At 35.0% G+C, this 25,633-nt stretch overlaps 6 protein-coding genes across 16 annotated transcripts; 3 read left to right on the top strand and 3 right to left on the bottom strand.

Annotated features, from left to right (window-relative positions):
- Nucleotides 1–164: 164 nt before the first annotated feature.
- LOC105687370 (GPI ethanolamine phosphate transferase 2-like) lies at nt 165–4,238 on the bottom strand. Of its 2 annotated transcripts, none has more exons than XM_012402970.3 (12): nt 3,801–4,238; nt 3,551–3,746; nt 3,066–3,470; nt 2,872–3,005; nt 2,603–2,808; nt 2,310–2,512; nt 1,990–2,238; nt 1,479–1,917; nt 1,247–1,409; nt 890–1,184; nt 611–780; nt 165–542 (listed from the first exon to the last, which is right to left on the bottom strand). In XM_012402970.3, exons 1-12 carry the CDS (start codon nt 3,968–3,970, stop codon nt 302–304), a joined length of 2,871 nt encoding a protein of 956 aa, XP_012258393.3. In that variant the 5' UTR covers nt 3,971–4,238; the 3' UTR covers nt 165–301. The 2 variants fall into 2 exon arrangements, with proteins under 2 accessions (XP_012258393.3, XP_012258394.3); XM_012402971.3 differs by having other exon boundaries at nt 1,479–1,746; nt 3,801–4,237.
- On the top strand, nt 4,124–9,671 carry LOC105687373 (haloacid dehalogenase-like hydrolase domain-containing 5). Of its 2 annotated transcripts, XM_048656033.1 has the most exons (4): nt 4,124–4,334; nt 4,906–5,723; nt 6,144–6,460; nt 9,534–9,671. In XM_048656033.1, exons 1-3 carry the CDS (start codon nt 4,275–4,277, stop codon nt 6,454–6,456), a joined length of 1,191 nt encoding a protein of 396 aa, XP_048511990.1. In that variant the 5' UTR covers nt 4,124–4,274; the 3' UTR covers nt 6,457–6,460; nt 9,534–9,671. The 2 variants fall into 2 exon arrangements, with proteins under 2 accessions (XP_048511990.1, XP_012258401.2); XM_012402978.3 differs by lacking the exon at nt 9,534–9,671 and having other exon boundaries at nt 6,144–7,963.
- On the bottom strand, nt 9,255–12,305 carry LOC105687327 (potential E3 ubiquitin-protein ligase ariadne-2). Of its 3 annotated transcripts, XM_020853125.2 has the most exons (8): nt 12,148–12,285; nt 11,939–12,030; nt 11,052–11,574; nt 10,734–10,965; nt 10,537–10,654; nt 10,217–10,441; nt 9,913–10,125; nt 9,255–9,807 (listed from the first exon to the last, which is right to left on the bottom strand). In XM_020853125.2, the coding sequence occupies exons 3-8, from the start codon at nt 11,572–11,574 to the stop codon at nt 9,652–9,654; spliced, it is 1,467 nt and encodes a 488-aa protein (XP_020708784.1). In that variant the 5' UTR covers nt 11,939–12,030; nt 12,148–12,285; the 3' UTR covers nt 9,255–9,651. The 3 variants fall into 3 exon arrangements, with proteins under 3 accessions (XP_020708784.1, XP_012258311.1, XP_012258310.2); XM_012402888.3 differs by lacking the exon at nt 11,939–12,030 and having other exon boundaries at nt 12,148–12,305; XM_012402887.3 differs by lacking the exons at nt 11,939–12,030; nt 12,148–12,285 and having other exon boundaries at nt 11,052–11,931.
- Nucleotides 9,841–13,291, top strand: LOC105687330 (pre-rRNA-processing protein TSR2 homolog). 4 transcript variants are annotated; one of them, XM_048656037.1, is made up of 9 exons: nt 9,841–10,150; nt 10,235–10,305; nt 10,752–10,968; nt 11,039–11,242; nt 11,386–11,631; nt 12,223–12,365; nt 12,480–12,606; nt 12,787–12,868; nt 12,952–13,291. In XM_048656037.1, the coding sequence occupies exons 7-9, from the start codon at nt 12,538–12,540 to the stop codon at nt 13,287–13,289; spliced, it is 489 nt and encodes a 162-aa protein (XP_048511994.1). In that variant the 5' UTR covers nt 9,841–10,150; nt 10,235–10,305; nt 10,752–10,968; nt 11,039–11,242; nt 11,386–11,631; nt 12,223–12,365; nt 12,480–12,537; the 3' UTR covers nt 13,290–13,291. The 4 variants fall into 4 exon arrangements, with proteins under 4 accessions (XP_048511994.1, XP_048511993.1, XP_012258314.2 ...); XM_048656036.1 differs by having other exon boundaries at nt 9,859–10,150; nt 10,247–10,305; XM_012402891.3 differs by having other exon boundaries at nt 9,859–10,150; nt 12,248–12,365.
- LOC105687328 lies at nt 13,153–24,967 on the top strand. 4 transcript variants are annotated; one of them, XM_048656027.1, is made up of 5 exons: nt 13,666–13,762; nt 15,439–15,688; nt 16,581–16,694; nt 16,777–17,025; nt 23,450–24,967. In XM_048656027.1, the coding sequence occupies exon 5, from the start codon at nt 23,454–23,456 to the stop codon at nt 24,933–24,935; it is 1,482 nt and encodes a 493-aa protein (XP_048511984.1). In that variant the 5' UTR covers nt 13,666–13,762; nt 15,439–15,688; nt 16,581–16,694; nt 16,777–17,025; nt 23,450–23,453; the 3' UTR covers nt 24,936–24,967. The 4 variants fall into 4 exon arrangements, with proteins under 4 accessions (XP_048511985.1, XP_048511984.1, XP_012258313.2 ...); XM_012402890.3 differs by lacking the exons at nt 16,581–16,694; nt 16,777–17,025; XM_048656028.1 differs by lacking the exons at nt 13,666–13,762; nt 15,439–15,688; nt 16,581–16,694; nt 16,777–17,025 and adding an exon at nt 13,153–13,291.
- Nucleotides 13,403–19,028, bottom strand: LOC105687331 (patched domain-containing protein 3-like). Its single transcript, XM_012402892.3, has 11 exons — nt 17,852–19,028; nt 16,775–17,021; nt 16,421–16,491; nt 16,131–16,343; nt 14,836–16,037; nt 14,640–14,764; nt 14,384–14,545; nt 14,034–14,304; nt 13,818–13,939; nt 13,583–13,727; nt 13,403–13,480 (listed from the first exon to the last, which is right to left on the bottom strand). Exons 1-11 carry the CDS (start codon nt 17,950–17,952, stop codon nt 13,434–13,436), a joined length of 2,706 nt encoding a protein of 901 aa, XP_012258315.2. The 5' UTR covers nt 17,953–19,028; the 3' UTR covers nt 13,403–13,433.
- Nucleotides 24,968–25,633: the final 666 nt, after the last annotated feature.

Raw genomic sequence — 25,633 nt, 5'->3', positions numbered from 1 at the left:
TATATTTATACGACGAGAGAAAAGAATACGTCAACAAACCATTCGAAAAAATCATTGAAACAATGACTCATCTGCACCATTTGGCGAAGTAAAAGATGTTCAATATATCTATGGGGAAAGTTGTTCTCTCTGAAGCTATGCAAGATCCAAATAACGGTTTGAAATAACATCATTTTATTTATAAAAACGGAAATACATGTGCCTAATCTTGTGTATAACAAAAAATTTCATAAATTTTGATTGACATCATTTCATTATTTTTCTTTTTTCTTTCTTCCAAGATCAGCTAAAAAAGATGTTGTTACAGGTAGGGGACTCTTGATTTTAGACAGAGGTCATGAAGAAGCCCCACTATCAGCATGGTGATCATGATTCCAAAGATGATGAATGTGTAAGCTACTTCGTAGAGGAACTTTGGAGTCAAAATACCCCAGAACCAATCGTTGTAGCGATGCACTAACATGCTCAATAAGTACACCGACAGTAGAATGAATTGACAGTATCCAAATGTCGCGTTCGCTTCTGAGATTCCTTCTGATGAGCTAAGCGACATATATCAAATTTTGAAATTTCTTGGTATCAAATTAATTGCAATAGATTTATAACCAACCTTTTTTTTACGTTGTTTTCTAGCATTCCATGGATGCAAATAAGATAGGATAAAATCAACGCAGAAAAGACGTTTAAAATCAGACACACCCCATAGATAAAAGAGCATAAACCTGTCCAGTGCAGAAGCCCTGCAGCCAAGTCAATCTCATCAAGATTGTAACCGAATCCCTGCAGGATACAATCAGAAGTGAGAATCAATTAGGACAGAAAATTCTGCTGGAATTTTTTGCATCGCGTAGCAGGTGCAAAAAAAAAACGAGTTAAGAGTAAAACGCACTTGATGATAAAAGAATAAGTGTCCTAGCCAGATGTGGGAAATAATCAGACATTGATTTTGTTTTCGGAATACGTCGCTCATGACCTGTCCAAACAACATCTCTATGGGGATGAGCAGCACTCTGTGAGATTGTGTGAAAAGGGCTGAGAAGCATCCCCAACATGTTACTGCTGTTGCCATGAGCTGTCTGGTGCTACTGATACCCTTGTAACAAGTTCCTATCGTACAGAACCCAAGTCCATATCCAATTATCAGTGTCCATGAACACCAGAACAATGTCATCTCGAGGACACCGCTGTAACAGGGTAATTTTTTTCATGTATCTCCACCATATTTTATTCAAAAGGTAAGACTTACTCTGATTTTCCGTAATAAGGAAGACCAACATTCCCTCGAGCCACATTGGACAAGTATATAGAGATACACAAGAACACTAGTAGGAGACGGATGATGATTATATCAAGTATAGAGGAGAAGGGCTCGTAATAAATGCTGCAAGTGATCCCCAGCAGCAGTAGACCTGGTCAAGGATAGGAAAATTCTCTTTGTCATCAAATGTAAGTTTCAATTAAAATGCTATTTCACTTACCAAACAACAAGCATATCGAAGCACATAGGTGATCGCTATCGTACAAGAGCCAATCCTGGATGCCGGTATAGACTAAGATAATCCTGTGCATGATCAGGATAGACAAAACAACTGGAATGGCATTGTAGTCTAAGTAATTCAAAGCTGGTGCATTGAGAACTGCATCACGATTGCTTCGATAAATTGTCCCAAAACATTTATAAATGATGAAGCAGCACAACGAACTCCAGAGATAGAACCATACCCATTTTTCGTACTTTATGTAACTCTGTTCGAGATAACTAAAAGCGTGAATAATAGTGCCCGTCACCAAGAGCACCAAGAGGGAGTTAGTCTTCAATTTGGTGTTAGATAAAACCGGTTCATCCATGCTAGATGATACGGTGTCCACAATTTTCTTTGATCTTTCTGTCTGCTGCGTTGATCTCGCTGACCAAGCCTGGTTGTTAGTTTATTTCTAAAGTCGTCAGGGGATAATCAGTGTTTGGGTGTTTGGTAGCAAAATATTTACCGAAATCATCAGAGTTAGGAAGCTTTTTTGGGAGGCCAAGATGTACGAGTTGCAGAACATTATCAAAGTGATTATTCCAATAACTAAACCCTTTGAAGTAGGCATGGCAATGAAGGATGTGCCACGCTTTGACATCCCTGTTGCTAATACCCATGTCAATATCATAAGATTTGATATGGATATTACTATGAAATTTACCGTCCTGCTCTCACCACCTTTGTCTAATTTATTTACGAGCATTATCATGGCCTAGAAGACAAATGCACTTATTAATTATTTATATCAATTTCTGGTGAATACAATTTCTGATCCAATCATACCTCGAGTACCAAGACAAAGGCTAGATATTGAATAGAAACATCTGAAACGTTCAGAACGTTCTTTATACGATGAGAATAGGACTCTGCTGTTCTTGAATAGAGCACTTTAATTGTATCTCGCAATTGAAGACGCTCCTCCAACTCTGTAGCCTTCAAATAATTTCCATGTTGAACAACAGCTTTTTTGAAAAGCAAGTGTGTGGCTAATTGAAAATAAATATTCAAAGATATCATCAGTTAAAACCTTCACACATCTCAAGTGTAAAAAAAAAATTGGTATAATTGTTTCTTACGATCTTCGTCATATTTCGTTTCCACCTGCACGGAAAGATTCGCCAATCTTGCTGTGTTATAGTACAAAGCATAGAGCATTTGATCATCAGTTAAGTAGTTGAGGAAGTTGGAACTTAATCTGCCGTAACTTGAAGCTGGAATTGGTATGCCAGTTAACACAGCCAGAGTAGGTGCTAAGTCGATGTCATCCATGAGATTAAGTGACCTGTAGCAATCATTTTACAGATCATCATATTGCAATCAATTAATAGCTTGTGTTTCCACGTACTGTGATTTCAGACAGGACTTTCCAATCAGAATATAGGGAGCAATAGCTTGTGGATTTTCATAGGGTTTTGAAAAACCATTAGATCCTCCCCCTGTGCTAGTATCTCCAACAACAAGTATTAGGTAGTCATTTGTCTAAAAAATTAGGCAAAATAAGGGAGTGAGATTGAGGTGGTCTTTCATAACTAGGATTACCTCAGCACTCAATGTTGCATAGGCAGATTCGATAGCTTGATCAATTTTTCTCAGCTGGTTTATTGAATTTCTGTACTCAGAGTCAAAAATAGATTCTAAAGGACTCAATCTAAAGTGATGTAACAGAAGCCAGCTCCAGGAGATTTCATTCGATCCAGTGCTATTAATCATCTGTGTAGAATAATCAACTGAGTTCTTATTTAACTGTTTTTCATCATCAACCACTTTAGAGACAACTGTGAAGATATCTGGGAACAAATGAGTCCAAAGTTTGCCTCCTTGTAGAGAAATGTTGTGCTTATTGTTTTTAGCTTGATATAAAATACTATCAACTCTCAATTCATCTATCCTAAATGTGCTAAGGATTGATTCTACAAACAATGACGTTGTTCCAGTGGCCAGAGTCTATTGGGGATAAATAAAATTTGGTTTAATGCCTTAAAAAATGGTTTTAGAAACAAAGATTTACTATTATTAATTCATACTTTGATCTTCTGTATGGTGGTAGACAGTCGAGGTATTCTGCACGGGACGATGCAACCGTGTCTGTCATTAATTAGTTGCATTGTGTAGGGCAAGTAAACCTGGGCATTGTCCGTTAAAACGTCCATGTTCAAAGAATCTGCTATAATTACAACCAACTTCTTCACATGCGAAAAGTAGACTTCCTCTTGGTTGACACTGTAAAAGATAAAGTGATATGCTCTTTAGCTCACAAACCTGCAGCAGACTTACCTAAAACCGTCTATTTCAATTGGGAGATCTCCATGACTCGCTGTGCTCCTTGGTAATGAGGATAGTGGCACGTATCCATAAATGAAAATACTCAACGCCAGCATTGCACAGAGCGTTGAGTATAAAAAAATAAATTTATCGTTCAACATGTTGCGCAGTCTGATGAGCATGCAATTTGTCAAAACTTTTTCAAGTTTGAAAGCGCTCAAATTTAAAAAAAGCGATGGTATCGGTTATCGAATCTCAATGATCGAATAGTTATCGAACCGCAGGAGCGCCTCTGGGCGGTAATGACAACAATTAACAACAAACACTATAATCATAACCTGGTTCATAACAATCAGACTTGAACGGTAGACTTTAGTACATAATGTACGCTCCGTACGTTCGTTGTTCTATATAAAACATTTTAGTATTTTAGAGAATTATAACTCAAAAATAATAATCGCACTGTACAACTAAACCTCATATACAATGACATTAGTCAATTTATTTCTACGACAGCCAGAAGTCGGAAGATTCTTTGGGATTAGAGTAAGCCTTTTATCGTTTATTATTATTGACCATACTTATGTTCTTTATCAATGAATACAGTAAATGCTATTCATAGACTCATACTTCAGAATTTCTTTAATTACATTTAAGTTGCCTAATCACAATGACCTCAAGGAATAATGGTTAAATATAAATACCAAGGTTAACATATTCTCTAACTTCTCTTTTTCACTTCCTACTTCACACTCTTTGATGCTAATTGAGTGTTTGAAAAATGTACAAACAGTGCTATCTGTATACCGAGCAATTGAGGTACAACGAATCGCTTCAGTTATTCAATTACTCACAGATCAGGGCATTAAACCTTACCCAAAAAATCGAGTTGCCATGTACTTTTCAAAGCAGACTATAAATTTGCTTTGTTATTTTTTTGTGGAGTCATTCTTTATGCTAGAAAATCTGCAAACAAAGCAGGTTTCACATAATGTAACTTCCATTCCTTCCATAAACCTTCTCATATTAATTTTTAGAACTTTTTTAAAATAGTGGTCAAGATTTAACTTTTATATTTGCACTAGTATATGAAAAATTGTAGCTCTTTTTTTTTCAGCATTTCAGTACAAAGCCGAAATTTGGTCTCCTATTCGACATAGATGGAGTAATAGTCCGTGGAAGAACTGTTTTACCTCCAGTTCCCAAGGCTTTTGATCGCTTGCGTGATCCGAATGGTAAATTCCGAGTACCCACAGTGTTTGTAACAAACAGTGGTAATGCACTTCGGAGTCAAAAAGCGTCGGATTTATCACGATGGATCGGTTTCCAAGTCGAAGAAGAACAGGTAGTGATGGCTCACTCGCCTTTGCAGATGTTCAAGCAATATCACGAGAAACAATTTTTAATATCAGGGCAAGGGCCAGTAAAGGCCATAGCTAATGAACTAGGTTTTAAAAATACAATTACGATAGAAGAACTTGCCAAAAACTTTCCCTCCCTAGACTACATTGATGTGTCAAAAAGAAACCCACGCTGTGGACCGATAGATCCAGACTTTCCACGAATTGAAGGAATCGTTATGTTCGGGGAACCTAAGGCTTGGGAAACATCGTTACAACTGATGGTTGACCTTCTAATAACCGACGGAATGCCAACTAACATGCCTTTGGATATTCCTCACCCTCATATTCCAGTGCTGGCCTGTAATATGGATCTTTTGTGGGTAGCGGAGGCTCCAATACCTAGATATGGTCATGGTGCATATCTACTGTGCCTTGAAAATCTCTACAAAAAAGTTACTGGAAAAAACATGGTGTACACTGCCCTTGTGGGAAAACCTAGTGAGGTCACTTATCACCATTCTAATCGCATGCTGCTCAAACATGCCAAGAGTATTGGAATCGATCATAGCATAGAAACAATTTATGCCGTTGGGTGAGTTGATCTAGAGCTACCTTTGTTATTGACGTAACAAGCTCTGTATTGTCTAATAACACACATATTGAGTAAGCGACCCTGTTTATTTTTATTCAATCACAGAATGTGTATAAAAATAGAGATGTTGCTGCATCAGTTGCACTTAATGTATGATGCTTTATCTTATCAGGTAATACGCCTATATTCGGATTTGTCCATGATAAATAATCAACTGCTTTCACCGATAATATCAATATCATGGTCAAATATCGTAAAATTAAAGCTCTGCCAAGAAGATTAGCATCAACTAATTTCTGCTTTGTTGATATTGCCATTGTTCGAAGACAGGATAAGGCTACTCTGTTTGCACTGTCGACTACTATTTTACCTGGTAAAACGTCAGATATCTATACTACAGCAGTTCATATTAATTTACAGGGACAACATAAATACGGATGTCTTTGGCGCAAACCTCTATGACAAATATTTGTCTCGTTACGCGAGGGGAAAAGGAAGTAAATCGCAAAATATGGAATCGTTGATAGGCCATGATGGGACTAAGTCTAGTGCAAAAGCCTGTATAAGTATTCTGGTTGAAACTGGTGTCCACAAAAGAGATTCAGAGTTCATATCGGATCACAGCCCCAGAGATTTTTTACCCGTTGAAGAGGCCCTTTGCAAACCAGCGTTTATCGTTGACGATGTTGGGTGCGCAATAGACTTGGCTTTTAAGGAAGAGAAGTTCGATTGACCTGGTAATCGATTCGATTCTTTAATTCAATCCAACAAGAGGCTGACAGAGGCTGAACAGTAAATGCCTAAAAATTTTCCATATGATTCGCAAATCGAACCGTTTTGATTTCTGTTCTTCAGAAAATCATCAACGGACGCGCATATTTTTTAGCCAAATTTTATCAGTTTCGTAGCAAAACGTTGAGTGAATTAAACTAGCTAGATTTTCCGCTGCCTGTTCAACTGATTAGTAGAAATCGTCGCGACGCGTTTATGAATATGAAAGTATAAAGGAACAGAACACCATTGTGCATGGGTAGTTAATTCAATCAAGTCATGTAAATATGGATGAGAATTCGGCGGGATATCTCTTATTTGTATAATAGTTTTCGAATTGCGTTGCACAGTAAGAAATTTTTTTCTCCCCTCTAAAACATTCATATAAAAATACTGAAACTTCACTGTTAATTCTATCGAACAAATCTGCGTCATTTATTTTCAACCTCTGTTTTTTTTATCTTTATTCTATTTTCTTGAAAAACTTCTTAAGTACTGCCATTTCAATGTCGATATTAATCATACGCATAATAATTATGTTACAACGAAAATTCACTCGATTATTTACGATAATTTTATGTCGTTATAATCTTATTGTTTTTATACTATATCCAATTCACAGTTTGGTGAATGGCTGGTGGCAGATGTAATGCAATGTCATCGGTTAACAATCTTCTGGCGGGTAATAATTATAAGCAATATTTCATCGCAGTATAAAATAATTTTCAGTTACATATTTACATTGTTCTTTATTAACCTTGTTATGAACAATTCAAACCAAACCTTGGCGCGATTTTTTTGGCTCCGACTTGTTAGATTTTCTTTCCACTTTCATCGAAATACGATTTTGAGGGGGCATCAGTAACTAGATCTGTTTTAATCTTAATGAAGAACAATGCAAATTATATCATCTTAAATAATGAAATGTATGAATGATCATTGAGAAAAAAAGATATTTTAACCGTTGCAAGACTGATCAAAGCTGAATTGATTGACCTAAAAAATTCAATGACATTTATTGAAATGATAACGACGTTGTCTGTTTGTATAAAAATAATAATTTTAATAATAACTCAAAATAATTTTCTACGGTAAAAAAATTATTTGTTAAAACTGTTGAAACGAGCGTAAAATTCTTCGATAAAAAATTGATTTAAAAAAAAAAAAACTTGTTATCAGACAAAATTATTGAACAAATTACCAATACTGGGTTGATTTTTCACAATCAGAATCACAAATAATTTACTGTTAGTATTCTTCCAAGTAATAGTTATTCATTCTAGTCCGCTCTAAAGAAATTTATCAAATCTCTGTGTTTAAGTGTTGCTGAATGATTTGAAATCGTCCTGTTCAAAGATTTTACTGCAAATTATGTCCGTCAACACAAACAAAAAAACCGAATAAATACTGTAATATAAATGAATATATTGTATATATATATGAATCTTTGAATTATTTACGCAACATAATTCTGGTTGAAGAAAAAAAATACATACCCATGTATGTATGTACGTAACGCCAGTAAACAATTATAATTCATAGAGATTAGAAACGTTGTATAATTAGAAAAAAAAAAAGACAAAACTCAGTGATAAATCAAATAAAAATTGTCGATAAAATTACACAAAATGATTCAGTTGCTTAAATTTATTTGTAATATCAAATATTACATTTTTTTTCAGTAATTATTATTATCATTATTAGTATTATGTTTTTTTTTCATTGTTTCTTTTGGAGTAGTTCTTTACCTAAGATTATAATCCTTATCACTGATAATTATTAGAAATGTATTGAATTATGCTTAAGCTTTATAGTGCGCAAAGCATATTTCAATAATCTTGCTAAACCTCATGATATAATCATAAAAAATTTCACACAACCCTTGCATAATCGTGTAAACTTATCGAATATTATTTACAATATGATTAACACAATTCTTCGTACTATGATTAGTGGTCTATATGTATATATATAGATATATTTTTTTTATTCATTTTTTCTTCTCATTACCATATGAAAAGACAAAGCAATTCGCTTTATTTTCTTCGTCACAGTTAATTATCAACAATTGCATCGGACAAACGCCGTGAAACAAAAAGAAATTGCAAGAAAAAATAAACCATTGCCATCATTGTATTGCCTTGAGAAAAAAAATTAACTCGATCAGCTACGCATATAATTTTCCAACAGTTTATTCACCACCACCCAGTTTAAGCAGCAATAAATTTATCAAATTCAGTTTTAACCAAATCGAAACAAAAACTTGTAATAACTAGCCCCAGTTTGACAATGAAAAAAATCGTGAGGTGATATTATTGAATGAAATGGATAAAAAAGTGAATTAATAATGATAAGTAGGTGAAAAAATGAATTTCGCTTTGATTTTAATCTCGATATTCGATAATAAAAAGTGATAGGGAAAAAATAATGAGGCAAAAAGAAAATTGAAAAGATTTCGATTTTTTTTCCTTATTATTATTATTATTATTATCATTCTGTTTTCTAGAAAAATTACACAGGTAATAATACAACTCATATCTAATTTCTAAACAATATACAAAACAAATTCAACGGACGTACTTAACAAACGACAATTCACTATTCTGACTATAAAAGAAAAAAAAAGGGTGTCAATGATTTATTACTTAAATCGAACGGAGAAAGTTTATTTGGCAGTTCGAAATCTTTATCCGTTCTGATAATTTTTATGCTCACAAACAGTCTTATGTATGTACAAGAGCAATGTGAGAAAGTTTCGAAATTTAAAGAATGGTTTGATCTTGAAAAACAAATTCTCAATTTGTATCAATCGCAGATGAATTCGAGAGTTAACACAGGTTTCAGATGAATTAAATAATACAATGGTGATTAAAAGTTTCATAACTTTTTGCGTAACTAAATATTGATAATTCATGATAAGTGTACAAAGAACCTATACATAGTACATTGCAAATTCGGTTTCAACTGTTGCGACTTAAATAACTATATGAATGAAAACAGATGTTATCCAATGACAATTTATATTTTCATTTCTTACAGTTTGTCGGAGGTTTATGAGATGGTAAATTAAACTCACCGAGATGATAATCCAAAACTCGGTTTACTTGGTTACACATTAATCGGAAGATAACAATGTGCAGTTAACTTCAGCAACGTGTCAAACCTCTAAGAAATCTTTGAGTAATGTCACCCGACGCTTCTCAGCAATATCCATCTGATTTTCAAGATCACCCCGATCCGTTTTTTCGGCACGCTCTATTTTCCACGATAAGTTTTCTATCTCAGCTTCTAATTGCGCCTGCTGATATTCAAACTGGAAATAACAGATGATTCATTGATTTTATTTTATGTCTTATTGTTTATTTTTTTGTCTTTCACTTGCAGATTAGAGAGGACAATTTTTTCCTGCAACACTTACCAATGCCTTCCTTGGCCCCGCCTCCATGAAGTATGCATAAGGATAAGTATATTGGAGTGTATATCTACAACGAGCGAGCAGAGAAGCAGCTTCGAACAAATGTTGCCAGTCTATCCATGTTCCGCTGGCAATCATAACTTTTTTGTTAATACGGGACTTTATTGCTTCGAGCGTCTGCTCTTCTAGCTTTAAAGACTTGCTGTGATTTTCCCACTGAAATAATTTTTGCGCAAATCCGGTAAGATTAACTTAGTATTTTCAAATATGATAGTATCTAGTCGGAACTAACAGATTAAAAACTTACTCTTTCGTAATAATGTAGGTATTTTTTCAGAGCTTCTCGCGCCTGAGCATGCACACTTTCACGAGCGATGTTGGGATTCTCTTTATAACGTGAGCATTCATAGTACTCGCTACCGTGTGCCTTCCAATCGCCTAAGCACATCCAGCAAAAGTCATATTTGCAGTTGTAACACTGCATGTGGTTGCAACCACCATTTTTTTCTATGCAAATGTGGCACTTTGGACACTGGAATGAGGAAATATAAAAATTCAACATTTTATGAGCCATAACCCAAATGGTTTTTAAGAAAACGATCGCTACATTTTTATGCAATAACTCACATCTTTGGTGTGAGCACATATATAATTAGCAGTCTCAGAGTCATCGGCACATTTCGTGAGCCATTTTTTTATCGTACCGCAGTCGGTTGGCGCATGGTAATCCATACCACATCTAAAGCTGCGCAATTAGAATAAAAAAATTTTATTGTATAACGTTAGTGACTCAAAAATTTATACACTGTTGGGCAGATATTTACCAGAATGGTGTTTTGCAGGTGGAACAGATGACTTTTTTTGCTCTTAATTCTTTGGAGCGCACAACTATCTGGCAATTTGGTCCTGGACAAAAACGTAGCTGTGGATGAGACTTGACATAATCTCGGAAAACAAACTGTTGATATCTTTCTCGCATTGTGAGTTTTGTGAGAAGAGACAGCACAAAATCTTCTGGGACAAGAACTTCGCAATCCTGTGCCATGCAACCGATTCCTGGTAATCATTAATTGTTTAGTGAAGTGAAGAAATTTAATTCTTTAACAGAACTGCTGAATAACTGTGATAGGATAAAAACTCACCGGTGGAAATGCCCTGTATTATTTGGACCTCAAAGTGCATACACCAGCATTCCTTACAAAACGAATGCCCGCAAGTGAGTGTGGCAAATTTTTCCAATGATAACACGTCCACACAAACCGAGCAAGTTCCTGTTCTTGACCCTCTTAATACAGAGCTACTGTTGGGTGCATGAGAGGGTTTGATTTTGGAGGTAATAAGAAGACTGGAAGCGTCATTACGGTATTTAAGGACAATATCTTGCAGTGCCCATTCGTGAGCGTGCAACAATACTTTGGCTAGGGACGGCGTAATCTGTAAATTATTACTCAGTTCTTCAACATTCTCATTGAACAGTCTCTCAACTTCTTCAACACGCAGACACTCATGTATTGCAAATTCTGGATCTCTTCTGTTCGGATCTGAGTCTCCATCGTTATCTGCCTCACTGCCCCATGGTTGGGTATTGTAATAGTCCTCATAACCAGGATCCCCACAATCGGAATCCGTGTAGTCCATTTCACTGTCATATTCTTCACCTGACATCTGAGAAAAATCAATGTTCTTGAAAGTAACTGAGAGGATCATGGCAAAATTTTTAAGGTAAAAAGAAGTAACAGTTCTATGTAGAATAATTGTGGAAATAAGCTCGCGATGCTTTTGGAAACCCAAAGAGTCTGTGAGAGTATTCTGCCTGAGCTTGTGCCCGATTTTGGATTGCTGAAATTGAACTAATCCCGGTTTTATTTGACAGTTGGAAATTGAAATCACTGTAAATAAATATGATATAAATTTGTGTCGGCTGTTGTTGATAGATGATGGTCCAGGCATTCGGTAACGTATATTCAAATAGATCTGGGTTATAAATACGAGTTAGAAAAAAAAGCTAGCCACGAACATAAATACGCACTTTATAGTTGATATCGTTATTCCGCTATCAGATCAGCTGTTTTGCTACTACGAGACGCACTCGCGATCATTTTTGGTGTAAATGTGACGTTTCTAAAAAACAAATGACCGAACTAGTGGTAGTAATACTGGATTATTTATAGGCGTATTTAGACGAATAGGGAAACTCCTCGGTAATATTTTTTGAAGAAAACTTGCACCAAAACGTACCTTGAATCGTTGTGTATCAAGAAATATACATTAATATCGTAGAAAGGATTACAAAAAATAATCTTTCTATTATAGCCTAAAGAGAAACACCAACTTTCAGCACCTCGTGTAAAGCCCCCCCAGTGGAACTGTGAAAGAGACAACTACGGTGCGCTGCTTGCGTTTCTTTGCATCATGTTGCATAAAGTAATCACACTTTCACGCACTCGATGTTGTCGGTAAGTTGTGGAAAATATTTTCTTCCCTATCGGCAAAATAGACCACTTTGTTCTGGTTCAGTTCAATGGTTCAGGTTAAGTTCAAAATCCCACGTTCGATTTTTTCTGTTGCAGCGTGCGTTGACTGCAGAACATTCTGAGTTAAAATTGTTCGAAAATCAGTAGAACAAGAATGGCACATACCAAAAACTTCTTTCTCACAATATCAGAAAGAGTTCTGAGCAATTGGACAGCGTTGAAGGTATCTCCAACTCTTACTAATCAAATACCATGGTTATTCACACCATTGAACGCTTTTTTCAGATAGAGAAAATTCAGGATAGCTACTTAGCGATTCACGAATACAGATTTATGAACTGTTCTCATTTTCTTTCACTTTTATTCGAAAATTTTTTATCTAACTAAAATTCTTAAATCTTAGTTAGCTGTCGATCATGGGATGGGAAGCCGAGAGAAGGCTGAGGACTTTCCATCATACATCACAGAGGTTTTGTACATGAACGGTACGTTGAAATTCTAATGAAATTGCAATGAAACTATTTCCAAGTTTTACTTTATCATATAAAAATTACTAAATTATTTGCAGAAAATCTGGACAGTGACGATGTTGCTGCAGAGATAGAAGAATACATGGATGAAGCTTTTCAGACAGAATTACAAGATGACAGCGCAATTGACGTTGCCAAAGAGCTCCTCAGGTTCTATCAATATTGTTTAGCAGGGGATGAATCTACAGCAGTAATAGAGTTAGCCAAGCTGCCCCCATCACAGACATGGATTACTGGGAGAAAACCAGGTTCAGATAGCCAAGGTCAGGGTCGTCAACAGGTTGTGACAACTGAACAAAATAACAGTATTGAAAACATTGAAAAAATGGAGGAAGACGACGGATGGACGGAGGTGAAAACTAGGAAGCAGAAATAAACGTGAGTTTAAAATTACGTTTACTTATTAATATCAAACAGTTTAAGAAAAACACAAATAATTGTAAGAAAAAAACGAAGATCAAACACAAGAAATCTTTGGTCTAGTTAAACTTTTGTGCTCGTTCGTATCCATTAACATGTACTACGCAGTCTTTATTGAATCCTGTTGCTCCACGTCTGTACTTGAGCCTAAAACAATGAAAATGTTGATTATTGAGTGAGGAAAATGATTCATCAAACCAAATCTATTGACTGTTGCTTAATGGGGAAGGTTGAAAGTTAAGAGCTCACTTTTATTATTCATGGGAATCTGCTGGTCTGACTTAATCTCTCCAACGATTTCAGTTTTTGCTTCTCTTGGCCCAAATAAACTGAGTATCACAGGCAGAAAAAAGAGGCCATGAAAGAGACCAAACACCACGACACACGTAAAAAGCTAGAAAAAAATGGTTGCAAAACTGATTTCTTTAGGTGACTATGAAAATTATTAATGTTATCAATTCCTCTGTGCATCTAATCACCTCACCTTGAAAAAGGTACTGAATAGGTACGACTCACTGGCACCAAGTAGCACAAATGCTAAAAAAGTGCTAAGACCACCATTAAATACAGCTGGTCCAATAACGCTTAGTGTAGCTACAGCCCTTTCTAAAAACGATCAAAAGTTGAACGTTATTGTTAGTTGGCTTATGTAAATTTTTAGCACTTCCAAGTATAATTCTTTAGTCTGAGAATACTATACCATTTTTCGTTCCTTTCATTCGGGTAAATTCCAGTCCAACGTGAGCCGCGTAATCTACCGCGAGTCCAGCACAAAGCAGAACCATAATACTTGACGATATTTCTATGGTCAAACCTAAGTAATACATGGACCCTAATAGATCAACGAGTGTAAATAATACGCAGCAAATTACCCAGAATGACGCTTCCAAATTTCGCAACAATATTATCGTCACCACACCTACAGCCAGAATTTCTAGGCCCAAATTTCTTATCAATTCTTCTCCGATAATCTGAAAGAAAATTATCCCATAGATCAATTTCTCAATCATATTATCAAAAACGGTAAAAATTGTGCTTCCTTGTACACACCTTATTTGCGGTCCACGATACGTAATCCGGAGAAAATACTGCTATGTGTTCATTTCCATTCGAGAAATTCACAGAGTTTATTGAATCTCTTATTAATTCCATAGCTCGAATTTGATCTGATGTAGTGTTAATCAAGACGTGTTGTAACTGTATCTGCGAAGTCTGAAATTTCAGGAAATTTCCAAAATTATTTCAATTAAACTCATCACCTGATGACTAGTATGAGAAGATGTGAACTCTGAGAGCATAGTGTTACCGTAATATTGTATTCCCCAATAGGTATTCTATTGAATTTGATGTCTTTGATATATCCCTGGCCCTCCTTTGTTAACAGTAAATACTCCGTCAAATAGCCATAATATTCGTCATTGTCTTCAGGTTCTGGAAAAAAAAGTTCACGCATTACTAGGAAAAACCTAATAATTGAGTTTAATTTCGGAAAAAATAATTACCTTTGTTTTCGACCCTGAGCCATTTGTCATAAGCAATGAACCAACAGTCAATAGTTTGATTATTAATGTATGGATTCATATTCAAGGCATCTGTAAGATTCACGAGAGCCTCATGATCCTTGTAATAGTCAACACCTCCTAGATAAATCCCAGCTCGTTTACCGTATTTTGGAAAATGCTCTTTGAGTTTATTGTTGAATAGTATCGGATAAGAATCCTGATTTAAGTACCAAGTTGGGTCGAAATGCTGCTCCAGCTGACAGAGACCCCAGATATTCGATCCTAGAATAAACCCGGTGAGAAAAAGAACGGCCACTTTAACAGGAGTTCTTGTAAGAAAGGGTCCCAAAAACCGTTCGAATATCATCTGTTGCATATTTTTTTTACTGCATTCATTCGGTACCCAATTAGGCTGCGGGCGACAAAAGCACCCATCTTTAAGACGTTCGAGTCTTCTTTCGTCGTAGACTAGACAGGCAACGAAAAATATGATCTCATAAATGTAGAGAAATAAAATTCCCATTGTAGCAAACATGCAGAATGACTCCAGGAAGGGCATCACAGTTGTTACACCAATTGCAAAGGCCACTATATTTGTTACAGATGTAACGGTTATAGACATCCCTGACTGCTGCAGTGCTCTACCTATCCTCTCCGTTAGATCCGTTGGCTTTTCGGCCTTTGTGACATTATCGAGACTCTGCATCACCACAAACATGTCGTCGACTCCTATGCCCAACAATAAGAACGGCAGTATCGGGTGAATTGGCCCGTAAAAATAACCCATGTAGTAGCAGATCCCATAGGCAGAGAGGATTGATTGTCCAACAACGGAAACACCGATTATCGACAGGTAAATTCTCTGTTGGACAATGTTACACCTTCCTATCATTAGGATAATGTAGACAATAATCAACGAAAGGCCACAAAATAGAGTAGTCATGTTATTGTTGAGCACTTGACGAATGAAGTCCTGAAAGCTTCTTGTTGCAACTGCGTACACTGCCATTCCTTCAGGTAATGTCCGATTTGAGTAGAGCACCTGTTCAATGAACTCCAATTCCCAATCTGGGGATTGAGGATTTGATTTTTTTAACAACCAATTCAGGATTGTTGCCTTAGCACCTGTTACGTTTCCAGAACTATCGTATTCCACACCCGATAATAATAGAGAAACATCCATGAGCATATTTTTCTTGTTTCTGGAAATTTTTATCAACGATCAATATGGAATTAGAAAATTAAAAGAATTCAATACTCATCAAAAATGAGTCTCAAATACATAGAGAACTTACTTATCATTTAATGCAGCAGAGATGTCGGTGAGCAATGATTCTTTGCTGGTGTTGTTGAAATTTTTTCTCTTATCAGGGCTCCACAATTTCAGAAGTGATTGATATAGGCAGTCATTTGCAACAGTTGTATTTAAATTGCCCATTATTTCTTTAGAAAATTCTATCTCGGTGAGATCCACTGTACCTTCGTCATCTTCAAACCATGTTAAGTATCTGCAAAGAAATGTTGAATACCGAAAATTCAGGGAGATAATTAGGATACAAAAAAGAAAAGAAATTAAATTTATTACCCTGCGCACACGTCGTGCCATGTGGCGTTACTGACAACGATATGCTTGACAGCATCCTCTATGTCGTTTATCTGCGAAAATAAAATAAATTAAATAGTCAGGCTTGCAGTTGATCAATTTTTACCCACGTTAATTTGTTAACTGCATTTATATCCCACAGAAGCGACTACAGCAAGAAATCTAAACAAGTGCTCAAATTTTTTGAGGAAAATAAGGTGACGGTGCATTATAAACATGAAGAACTCGACGATTAGAAAACTTCATACGATCTCAGGTGCCCACAGATGTTATTGCATCAGTAGAGAATAATTAGAGTACTTCAAATAAAACTCATAATTTTTAAATTTCACTTACAGCTTGTAAAACCTGTGGATCAAACACATTTGGAGCAGTAATGATAATACTCTCATATCTGAGATCGTCTTTGAAGTGTTCTTTGACCCACGAGGCGTCCGCTCTGACAATGGAATCCATTGGCATGAAAAGCTCAACCTCGTCAAGCTCCTCTGCCCAAAATATAAGTCCCGGTCCACAAATCACGTTTATGCAAAATGATATGATCAGCCAAAGCCACGGTTTCCTTCCGATGCTCAACCCTATCCTGAGTAAAGATTTTTCTCATTATTTGCATGTTAAAAATATCTATATACATATATATTTTATTCCTTTTTTTCATCTTACTTCTATTACTCTGGTTGTATATGCTATTAATATGATTAGCTTCTGAATGGAATTCCAGATAGAACCTTTGGTTCAATGAGACGAATTGTAGCCTCCCATCTTTTCTAATTAAATTACACGCCGCGTTTGTAACCGTTCGAAATATTGATCTAAGGTATAATGTATTCAAATGGTCAAAAGTCCAATGCTCCAGAGCTCTAAAAAATTGATTCGATACTCTCTACGTTCATTAACATCACCGATCATATTTCATTCTTTCAGTAATCAGCTACTTTGCAACCTGATTGAATCAATCATTCTTTGATTATTGATCTTTGGCAACTCTTTTGATTTTTCGAATGTCTTTTGACCTATCTCCAGTCAAAGATTCTTCTGGATTAGTGCAGGTCCCACAGTGGGAATCAAAGCAGAGCGATATACTTCACAAGGTATATGAAATTTATCAATGCGATATTGTTAATCTCTACACGTAGTTTCTATTCTTAACGTTAAACGCGTAATTGTTACTTTATTAGAAGACCGTGAGTAGGTAACAAACGAGATGGTCCGCATGAATTGTTTGACTCTATAAAACCAAACTCTTCAAAACTTAGCGTATCAGATGAAGTCACTTATACAGTAAATTACATTTACTCTACAAATTTTCCCAACAATTTCGTACCATTCATATTAGATCAGATTAGGGATCGTTCTCGATAATTGTAGTGAGAAAAAATATATTACCAACGAGAAAGAACAAACTTTACTCACCGATAGAATATTTGGTCGGTATTCAAATGAACGTTGAGTAAAAAAGCCTTGCACCGTTCCCACATTTTTTTCAAACGATTATTCCGTTCGTTGATTTCCATATTATCTTTTATTAGTCCTTTTTTTTAATTGTCTTATATTTTTTTATTTTCAATTTACAATAAAAATTTCTTCACTTTATATTCAGATATATTATTTTAGCGATGAAAAAACTATGCAGTTCTTCGATTAAATTAAATACACGAGTGAATTTAAAAAATTTATTCTACGTTTTTAGTGGTCTTTATACTTTGAGCACATCGCCCGTTACTTGATTTTGAAAGCTCTTTACTCCCTTGATCGCGTCCTACATCAGTCTGACATACCTACGTAACATGACGCAGTGGACGACAAATGTAATATGAAACAATTATACGAACTGCTCTTCATGCCCGGCTCACTTGTAAAGAGGCGCGTTGGGCTTTAACTTAAATAAAACCAACTAAACTAACAATAAGAGGGCAGATCACAATCTATATCTCAACACTTGATTGGACGTGAACACAATTGCCCACGAATTAAAAGAAAAAAATATTAGGATAAATAAAAATAAAATATATTATTAAAAGAAAATAATCTCAAAACAAGAACAAAGAAAGCAATAGTAGGAGTGCATTTTTCGAACATGATTTTCGAATTAGGTGGAGGATCTTTTTTTTTGCATTTATAATTTATACAACTCAATGATCGCTCATATTTTTTTTGGCTTGCGCGTTTTTTTTCGCACTTTTGACCTGCATATTCTTTGTAATACACATCGTATGTATGTGCAACACACATATCTCGGATGATTCTTAAGTTTGAATTACCGAATTGGATATTAGCCTGGTCAAGCTTTCTCTTCGAGCCACATTTGCAACGCATACTATTTTAGATCCTGATATATTATACATACATGTATTGATATTCGCGAAACTTGCGACGATTAGTTCACCTAAAATTATTAATATTACTATTTTCTATCACATTAGCTGATATTCAAAATTACCTGGTTTAAAAAGAAAATCGTTCCACAGTGCAAAAAATTTGATTTTTTTGTTTTCAAAGAAACGGATCTCTTTTAGAAAAATTCTATCGCGTGGATAAGCATCGGTCAAGTGCGTGAGGTGCATTATTCATTTCTTAATTGTAAATTTAAAAAAAAATATGAGGGAGAACCACGCGAATTTTGGCATCATCGGAAGATGCAGTCGAAAATTTTCAGAGGAAATGATTGTTTTTTTGCTTATTGAATTTTTATGATTTTCTTAATCGTATGGTTTGATGTAAAGTATATGTAAGTATGTTATACCGATGCAGCCGTCAGTCTTTAGGTATTACCTTACCCATCTTTATAACTGTAGTTTTTTTTCAAATGAAAAAATCATGCAGATGTTTACCTAGATTCATTTATTTATTAATTAATCAAACGATTAATTTGTCATTTTTTGTATATATTATTACATTTATGACATTGGAACGTAAAGCAAACCGGTAAATTTATAAATATAATTCTCATTCATAAATCATTCCTTAAAAAAAAAAAAACCTAAACTGTTTTCCGTGAAAATGTTAATTCTTTTTCCCAAACTATATTTCAAACAGCCATGTTATAACGTTCATTTAACATTCGAAAAAAAAGAAGTATTTTCTTACATTCTTCTTTGCCGTAACACAATAAGTACAGATATATATATATATATACATGTATGTATATATATATTTATTGACCATGATTTAACAGGTCATTGACCTTGATCAAGACTCTTGACCACCGCTGTGTTATAATGGTGCAATTTAAAAAAACCATTACGATTATACGTTCATTAGATTTATCGCTATTATTCATATTATCATTGTAATTCACGAATTTTTCCCGAAAAGCCAATAATTTCGATAATATTGAAATTTTGTCGAAAAAAAAATTGTGGCATTTCACTTCATTTTTATCCATATTTTTTTATCTTTTTTTATATCATCTGATAAAATATGCTTGAATTTCTTTCCACCAAATGTGTGCATATTTTGTCTGAATTCTTTAAATTTTTTATTTGTTTATTTTTTGTCTGCGAACGATGTACAATATGTGGTGTATAATGTAACACGTGATTATAATTGTCAACTGCACGCGACTATTTTATATTGGATATGAAGAGTTAAAGTCTCCAGTAGCGGCGAGTTTCATTAATTTAACAGGGTTAGTTGAAGATTTAACCTTTGCTCCGAGTTGAGACTTAAACTATTGACTTATATTCGTGTCACAATTACACTCGTATATACAAAACGAAATACAAAACCCCGCAATTTTTTTTTCTATCTGATTTTTTTTTTTATAAAAACGTATACCATTCCGGGTCAATTACATCAATCCCAAATTTAATAGCATTTATATTATTGAATATATATGTATACACATTTTTCTTCCCAATTATTTTAACTGGAAAGTTTTCAGGTGTATTTTATTAATGTCACATCCTTAAACAAAAAATAGTAAAAAAAAGGATTGCTATCGGATCTTTATGGGTTTATATGATTTTTTCTTGAATCACCTGAGAACAGATATCATAATTTTGAATTGATTGGAATAGATTTTTATTTCTAGTGGGATAAGAAATCACATCTTTTTTCTCTTAACTGTACGTAAGATGATTGGGGAGCCGGAATATTGACCCGAAATGCCCTGTACATAAATATTCACATGTGTATATCACACGACCCGGAAAAATCCCATGTAATAATTAAAGTCTAGACGGCCGTAAACCCTTTAATAAAAAAATTTTTATTCATCTTTTTTCCAAATTTTGAGAATCAAATGCGACTGCTTTCTTTGACTGAACTTTAGTGAGAAGAAAAATGAGTGAAGGTTCGTAAAAATGATCATGGTTTTCTCCGGCCTTGAAATTCCTTCACGGTCGTGTATTCTACATCGTCATTTTACTGGTTTATTTTTTTATTTTTTTATACAGAGCAGACAAAGACCATTTATCTCCGGTGTCTCTAACTCTAACGATGATATAATAAGTGCCTCATTATCAACGCATAAAACTTTATGGCATCCATAAAATTCTTATGAAAAAAAGGCAAACAGAAAAAAATTTCGAATAAAACTAAAATATAATGAAAATTAGTAAGCGAAAATAAAATACTCAAAAATCGAGGAATTGCATTTGACATAAAAAAAAAGAAAAATTTTTAAAGTTCAAGGTGTAGGTAGGGAAGATGTTACAATAAAACGAATAAGTTATACGGTGTATGCAAACTTTTTTTTTTATGTAGGTAAAACGTGGACGTCAGTATATGTAGTTATAGTCTTGTGTATGGTGTGAATAATTTATAATTCATAATTATGTTGCTTCTATAGTAGAAGGAGGTGAGGTGTGTAGGTTGAGTGCGGAACATCTCCTGGAGGGAATTTAAATTCAAGAACGCCTTTCTTGACTTGAGAGACACGTTCAGTATCTTTAAATCCTTTAAACCTGTTGGATGGACGGAACCGAAGACGCTCGTAATTGCGCTGCTTCCGCGTTCCTCGAACCTGGAAATATTAATTGAAAACCAAGAAAAAAAGTATCAGAAAAAACAAATTGATTCAATATATTCCGCGAGAGTTTATATTTTATCAATAATAATTTGCCGTTTGTTTATTTCAACAAATTGTCATTACCGTGACCTTTAATAATTTTCTGGATGATTTTTTTTACCGTACATGAGCTGTCTAATTTATAAAATTGTAAGTAGATATTTTGAATAAGCTTTGATTAAAATTAGTCACAAATATAGATTTATCCAAATAGTTGGAAATAAAAAAAACCTATTTTTTTCCAATCAATTTCAACTCTTACGTGATATGGTCTGCACAGGTGTGTGATATGCAAATTTAAATTATTTAATTATTCAAATTCGTTCTAAATTCAGAAAAACTAGAAAAACTAGTACGTTTCTCACGCACAAATTCGGGTCAATTATCGGCTGATCAATAATCATTGCTAACGGTTCAATACTTACAACAAAATCAATGACAATTGATGATATTATTTGTAAGGAAGACAACTTTGATTCTGATGCACGTGCAGATTCGGTTTTTTTCTCAATGTCTCTTCAGATTTATTCACTCAAACAATTATTGTGACCCCCGCAGAGATATAGGTGACTTATGCAAATATTTATTTAAGTAAAATGAAATTTATATAGCGCGGAATAATTTTGAATCCCACGTGCTGTCATAATTTACATGTTATGCTATTATAATTTATACAATGTTTGACCGCAAAATCGTATCCGTTTGACTAAAATCAAAGTTATTTTTTCTCTCAATATGATAAATTTTATTACTTTTTCCAAATATAAATTTAAATAATTTTTATTTGAAGTAGTGAAAAAAAAGAGGAGAAGATAAATTGGTCGTAGGGTTAATATCAAAGTATTGAATGAGGAGAGATGGAGACAACCTTTGTATGTATAATGAAATTAACGGTTTTAGAAAGCCATTTGCTTTTGCTATGCATAAAATTCGAGGTGGACATCCGATGGTTTGTGTATTTACACAGGTATATTATACCCACACGGCGCACCTTGAACTTTTTAAATATATTCGACTATACCATGTACGTGAATTGGCGGAGAATGTACATTTTAGTTTTCTTTTCTATTCTTTTTTTCTTTCATCTTCTTTGCTTTTTTCTTTACTTTTTTATTCTTGGATCCGTATACTACTTTCTCTCGACCGGCTCATCGCGTGAATCAAGTTTACGGACTGACTGACTAACTTTAGACTCTGACTGACTCAAAAAATTTATACTTACTTCCTGAAAGTTTCCTTAATTTTTGAGGTCGACTTTGATTACTATTGCAATAGTTTGTAATTTTTCATTGAGCTATAATCAATTGCAACGTAGGTTTACGCGGATTTAAATAAAAATACAAAATTTAACGCCATTTATGTCGGAAGATTTCAAATCAAAATAGATTTCGTTCGGTTTATTTTTAGAAAAAAAAAAATCAAAGAAAAAGACGCACTGGAGGGTTGGGAATTCGTATTTATATTATCTTACAATGAATTACGCTGATCATTAGAATATTCCTTTACGTAACAAACTTGTTCAACAAGCTTCTTGTTTCCTATTTATTTATTTTTCTTATGTGATTCAAAATACTGGAATCTATATTTAGATGAAAACTTTTATTCAAAAAAATTTGAAGGCTTGTTGGAATCATGATCGGTAATTAAAGATCAATACTAAAGCCACTGATTTAACTTCACTTCATATATTTTCAAATCTCTTAAATAATTATAGTTTATAAACAAGGGACATTATAAAGCATGAAATGATTTAATAATTTATTATTAGTCACGCTACTAATGACAATATACCAGTTTTGTTAACCATTTGTAGAGACTAACTGTATACATTCAACTCACCGCGAATATGATTCGTGACATGATGATTTGAAGCCTTCAGTCACGAGAGATATAATTTTTGCAGCCTATTTTTCAGCCTTGATTATTCACATTATGAATAAATCGTGATCAATGTTCTTTGGGGAATGATTACTATAAAAGGAAACTCATTTTTGTTTCAGAAAAATGCGGACGTCATTATTGCCGATTTTATTTTTGACGATAAATTTGGTCGGCGGGCAGCTCAATTTCGAAGGAAATCCCCTTACCGAAGACACCATTTATACAGCTGAGGAGTCACAATTCGCTGATGAAAAAACAGCTAAGGCTCGTTCCTTGGGAAATACCGATACGGAAGACTCGTATTTGCTAGCAGCAAAAGCCCTGAAAGCAGAACGTTCTCATAATTTATATTCAGCTAACGATCCGGTCGGTACAATTAACGGGGAAAATTCTTCTCCAAGAAACGATCCTGCCCCGGTAGTCGAGTTGCAGTTTGAAAATTCTTACAAAACTATACATGAGGATGAATCGTTGGACAGAAATAATCCCACGACGGAATCGCAGAGTCAAATAATTTACTCTGAAACTAATCAGCCCGTTAATCAGCAATCGGCAGGGAGGTCTGAATCTGCTTTGATGATGTTCCTCAACTCTAAGACTCCTCAAGAGTCACAAATTGCACTACAAGAATATCTGGATGGTCAAAGTCCGACGACCGTAACTCAGGCTAATCCTAGCGAATCTTCAGCACCTACTCAGCCCCATATATCCGAGATAGTTTTGCCTGGTCAACAAATCGTCAGTGTCGCAGATCAGCTGAATATTATCGGCCAAAATCAGATGCAACAACAGCAAGACACACTTGAGAAGAATTACGATCTTCAACGTACTAAATATTACCAACAGCAACAAGCTGGTAGAAATATAAACTATATGGGAAATTTCCAATACCCTGTTGAAAAATTTTTATCAAGAAGAGGCGGTCCACTCGTCATTCGGGGCCAGAATCCAGCCTTGTACGGAAGAAGAAGGCCAACGCCTTACCCTGGTGGATATTATCGTGCCCAATCGAGGGTCGGATTTCCTCCAGGACTTCGCAAAGGTTCCGAAGAGGGTGTCGTACCACCACCAGGCGCAGAGTTGATTTACACTAATCCCCCTGGAAGTCATGGAAAATTTGTAAATTATCGTAACCCTTACGAAGATGCAGGAGCTTGGTTTCCAGATGCGAGTCATCCCCCACCCGACATAAACGTATACCGTTCGCAACTTTATGCACAATCGTATGACCCGTACTATTACAACTATATTGCAAAATATGGGAAGATAAAGCCGCATTTGTATGGAAAGCTTGGAAAGAAGGAAGAAGGCCTTTTATCGGAGTTGTTTAATAGCTTTAAGAAACATGGAATGAAACATGTAATGCATCCCATGTTTCTTCTGGGACTTGGAATACCTATGGTCACTTTAATGCTCTCCGCTTTGGTAGGTAAGAGATCGCTCGGGCGATCAAACTCTGGAGAGTCAACGTTCGAAGGTGAACCTTATCCAACGAAAGAGCAGACCGATGAGTTGATGGAAAAGCTCCAAAGGGCACTAGACTGTCATGAAAAGTCGTCGTCGACGGATGAATTGCAAAGATGTGTTGGAGCTTCGGAAAATTGAATGTTGATGACAGCGTGGATTTATATCTGCAGGTATATAGGTAATCTGTGTACAGAGGGTAGATAAGAGTAGAGCAAATTGTTCTTTGAATTTCCCAGAAAAAAAAAGGGGAGTATTCAGAGTTTGACGAATCGTCGATGCATCCACAGACGGGAAATTATCTCCTGTACCTGGAATCAGAGACTAATTAAGGGAAGTTCAACTACGCAGCAAGAAGCATTTGGTCACGCCGTCTGGTCTAATTAACTCATTCGCGGTCAGTAGTTGCGGATTTAATGTCCAGAACAACGCCATTCCATACAATTTTTAGCCGCGATATTTAGCGATACTGACCTCATCTCTAGAATGCCGATTAATCAATTACGCTTTTCACCTCAGACTGCGCACTATTTTTCACAAATTGATTTTTTCCCTTTTTTTTTTTTGAATCTTCTTCAGTGTTTATAGTACAACATAGTGCCTGAAGTACGATGATAGTACTTACAATTAGTATGATATGTATATAATAAATATACGTATAACTATATTTTTTTAATTCTATGAAAAAGTATTCATGTCAACTTAAGAGTTATGAAAGGATGTGTGTAAATAGACTTCAATAATTTAAGATTTTCGTCTTTGTTTCAAGAACGAGACCTTGTTTCTCTCTCTTCTGGGGTATACTTTCTATAATTTGGGGATAGGAAAGTTGATGTGAA

Source organism: Athalia rosae, chromosome 5 (assembly GCF_917208135.1).
Source record: "Athalia rosae chromosome 5, iyAthRosa1.1, whole genome shotgun sequence".
Classification (NCBI taxonomy): domain Eukaryota; kingdom Metazoa; phylum Arthropoda; class Insecta; order Hymenoptera; family Athaliidae; genus Athalia; species Athalia rosae.
The sequence above is the reverse complement of the archived record's forward strand: the minus strand, read 5'-3'. Positions and strand labels throughout refer to the sequence as shown.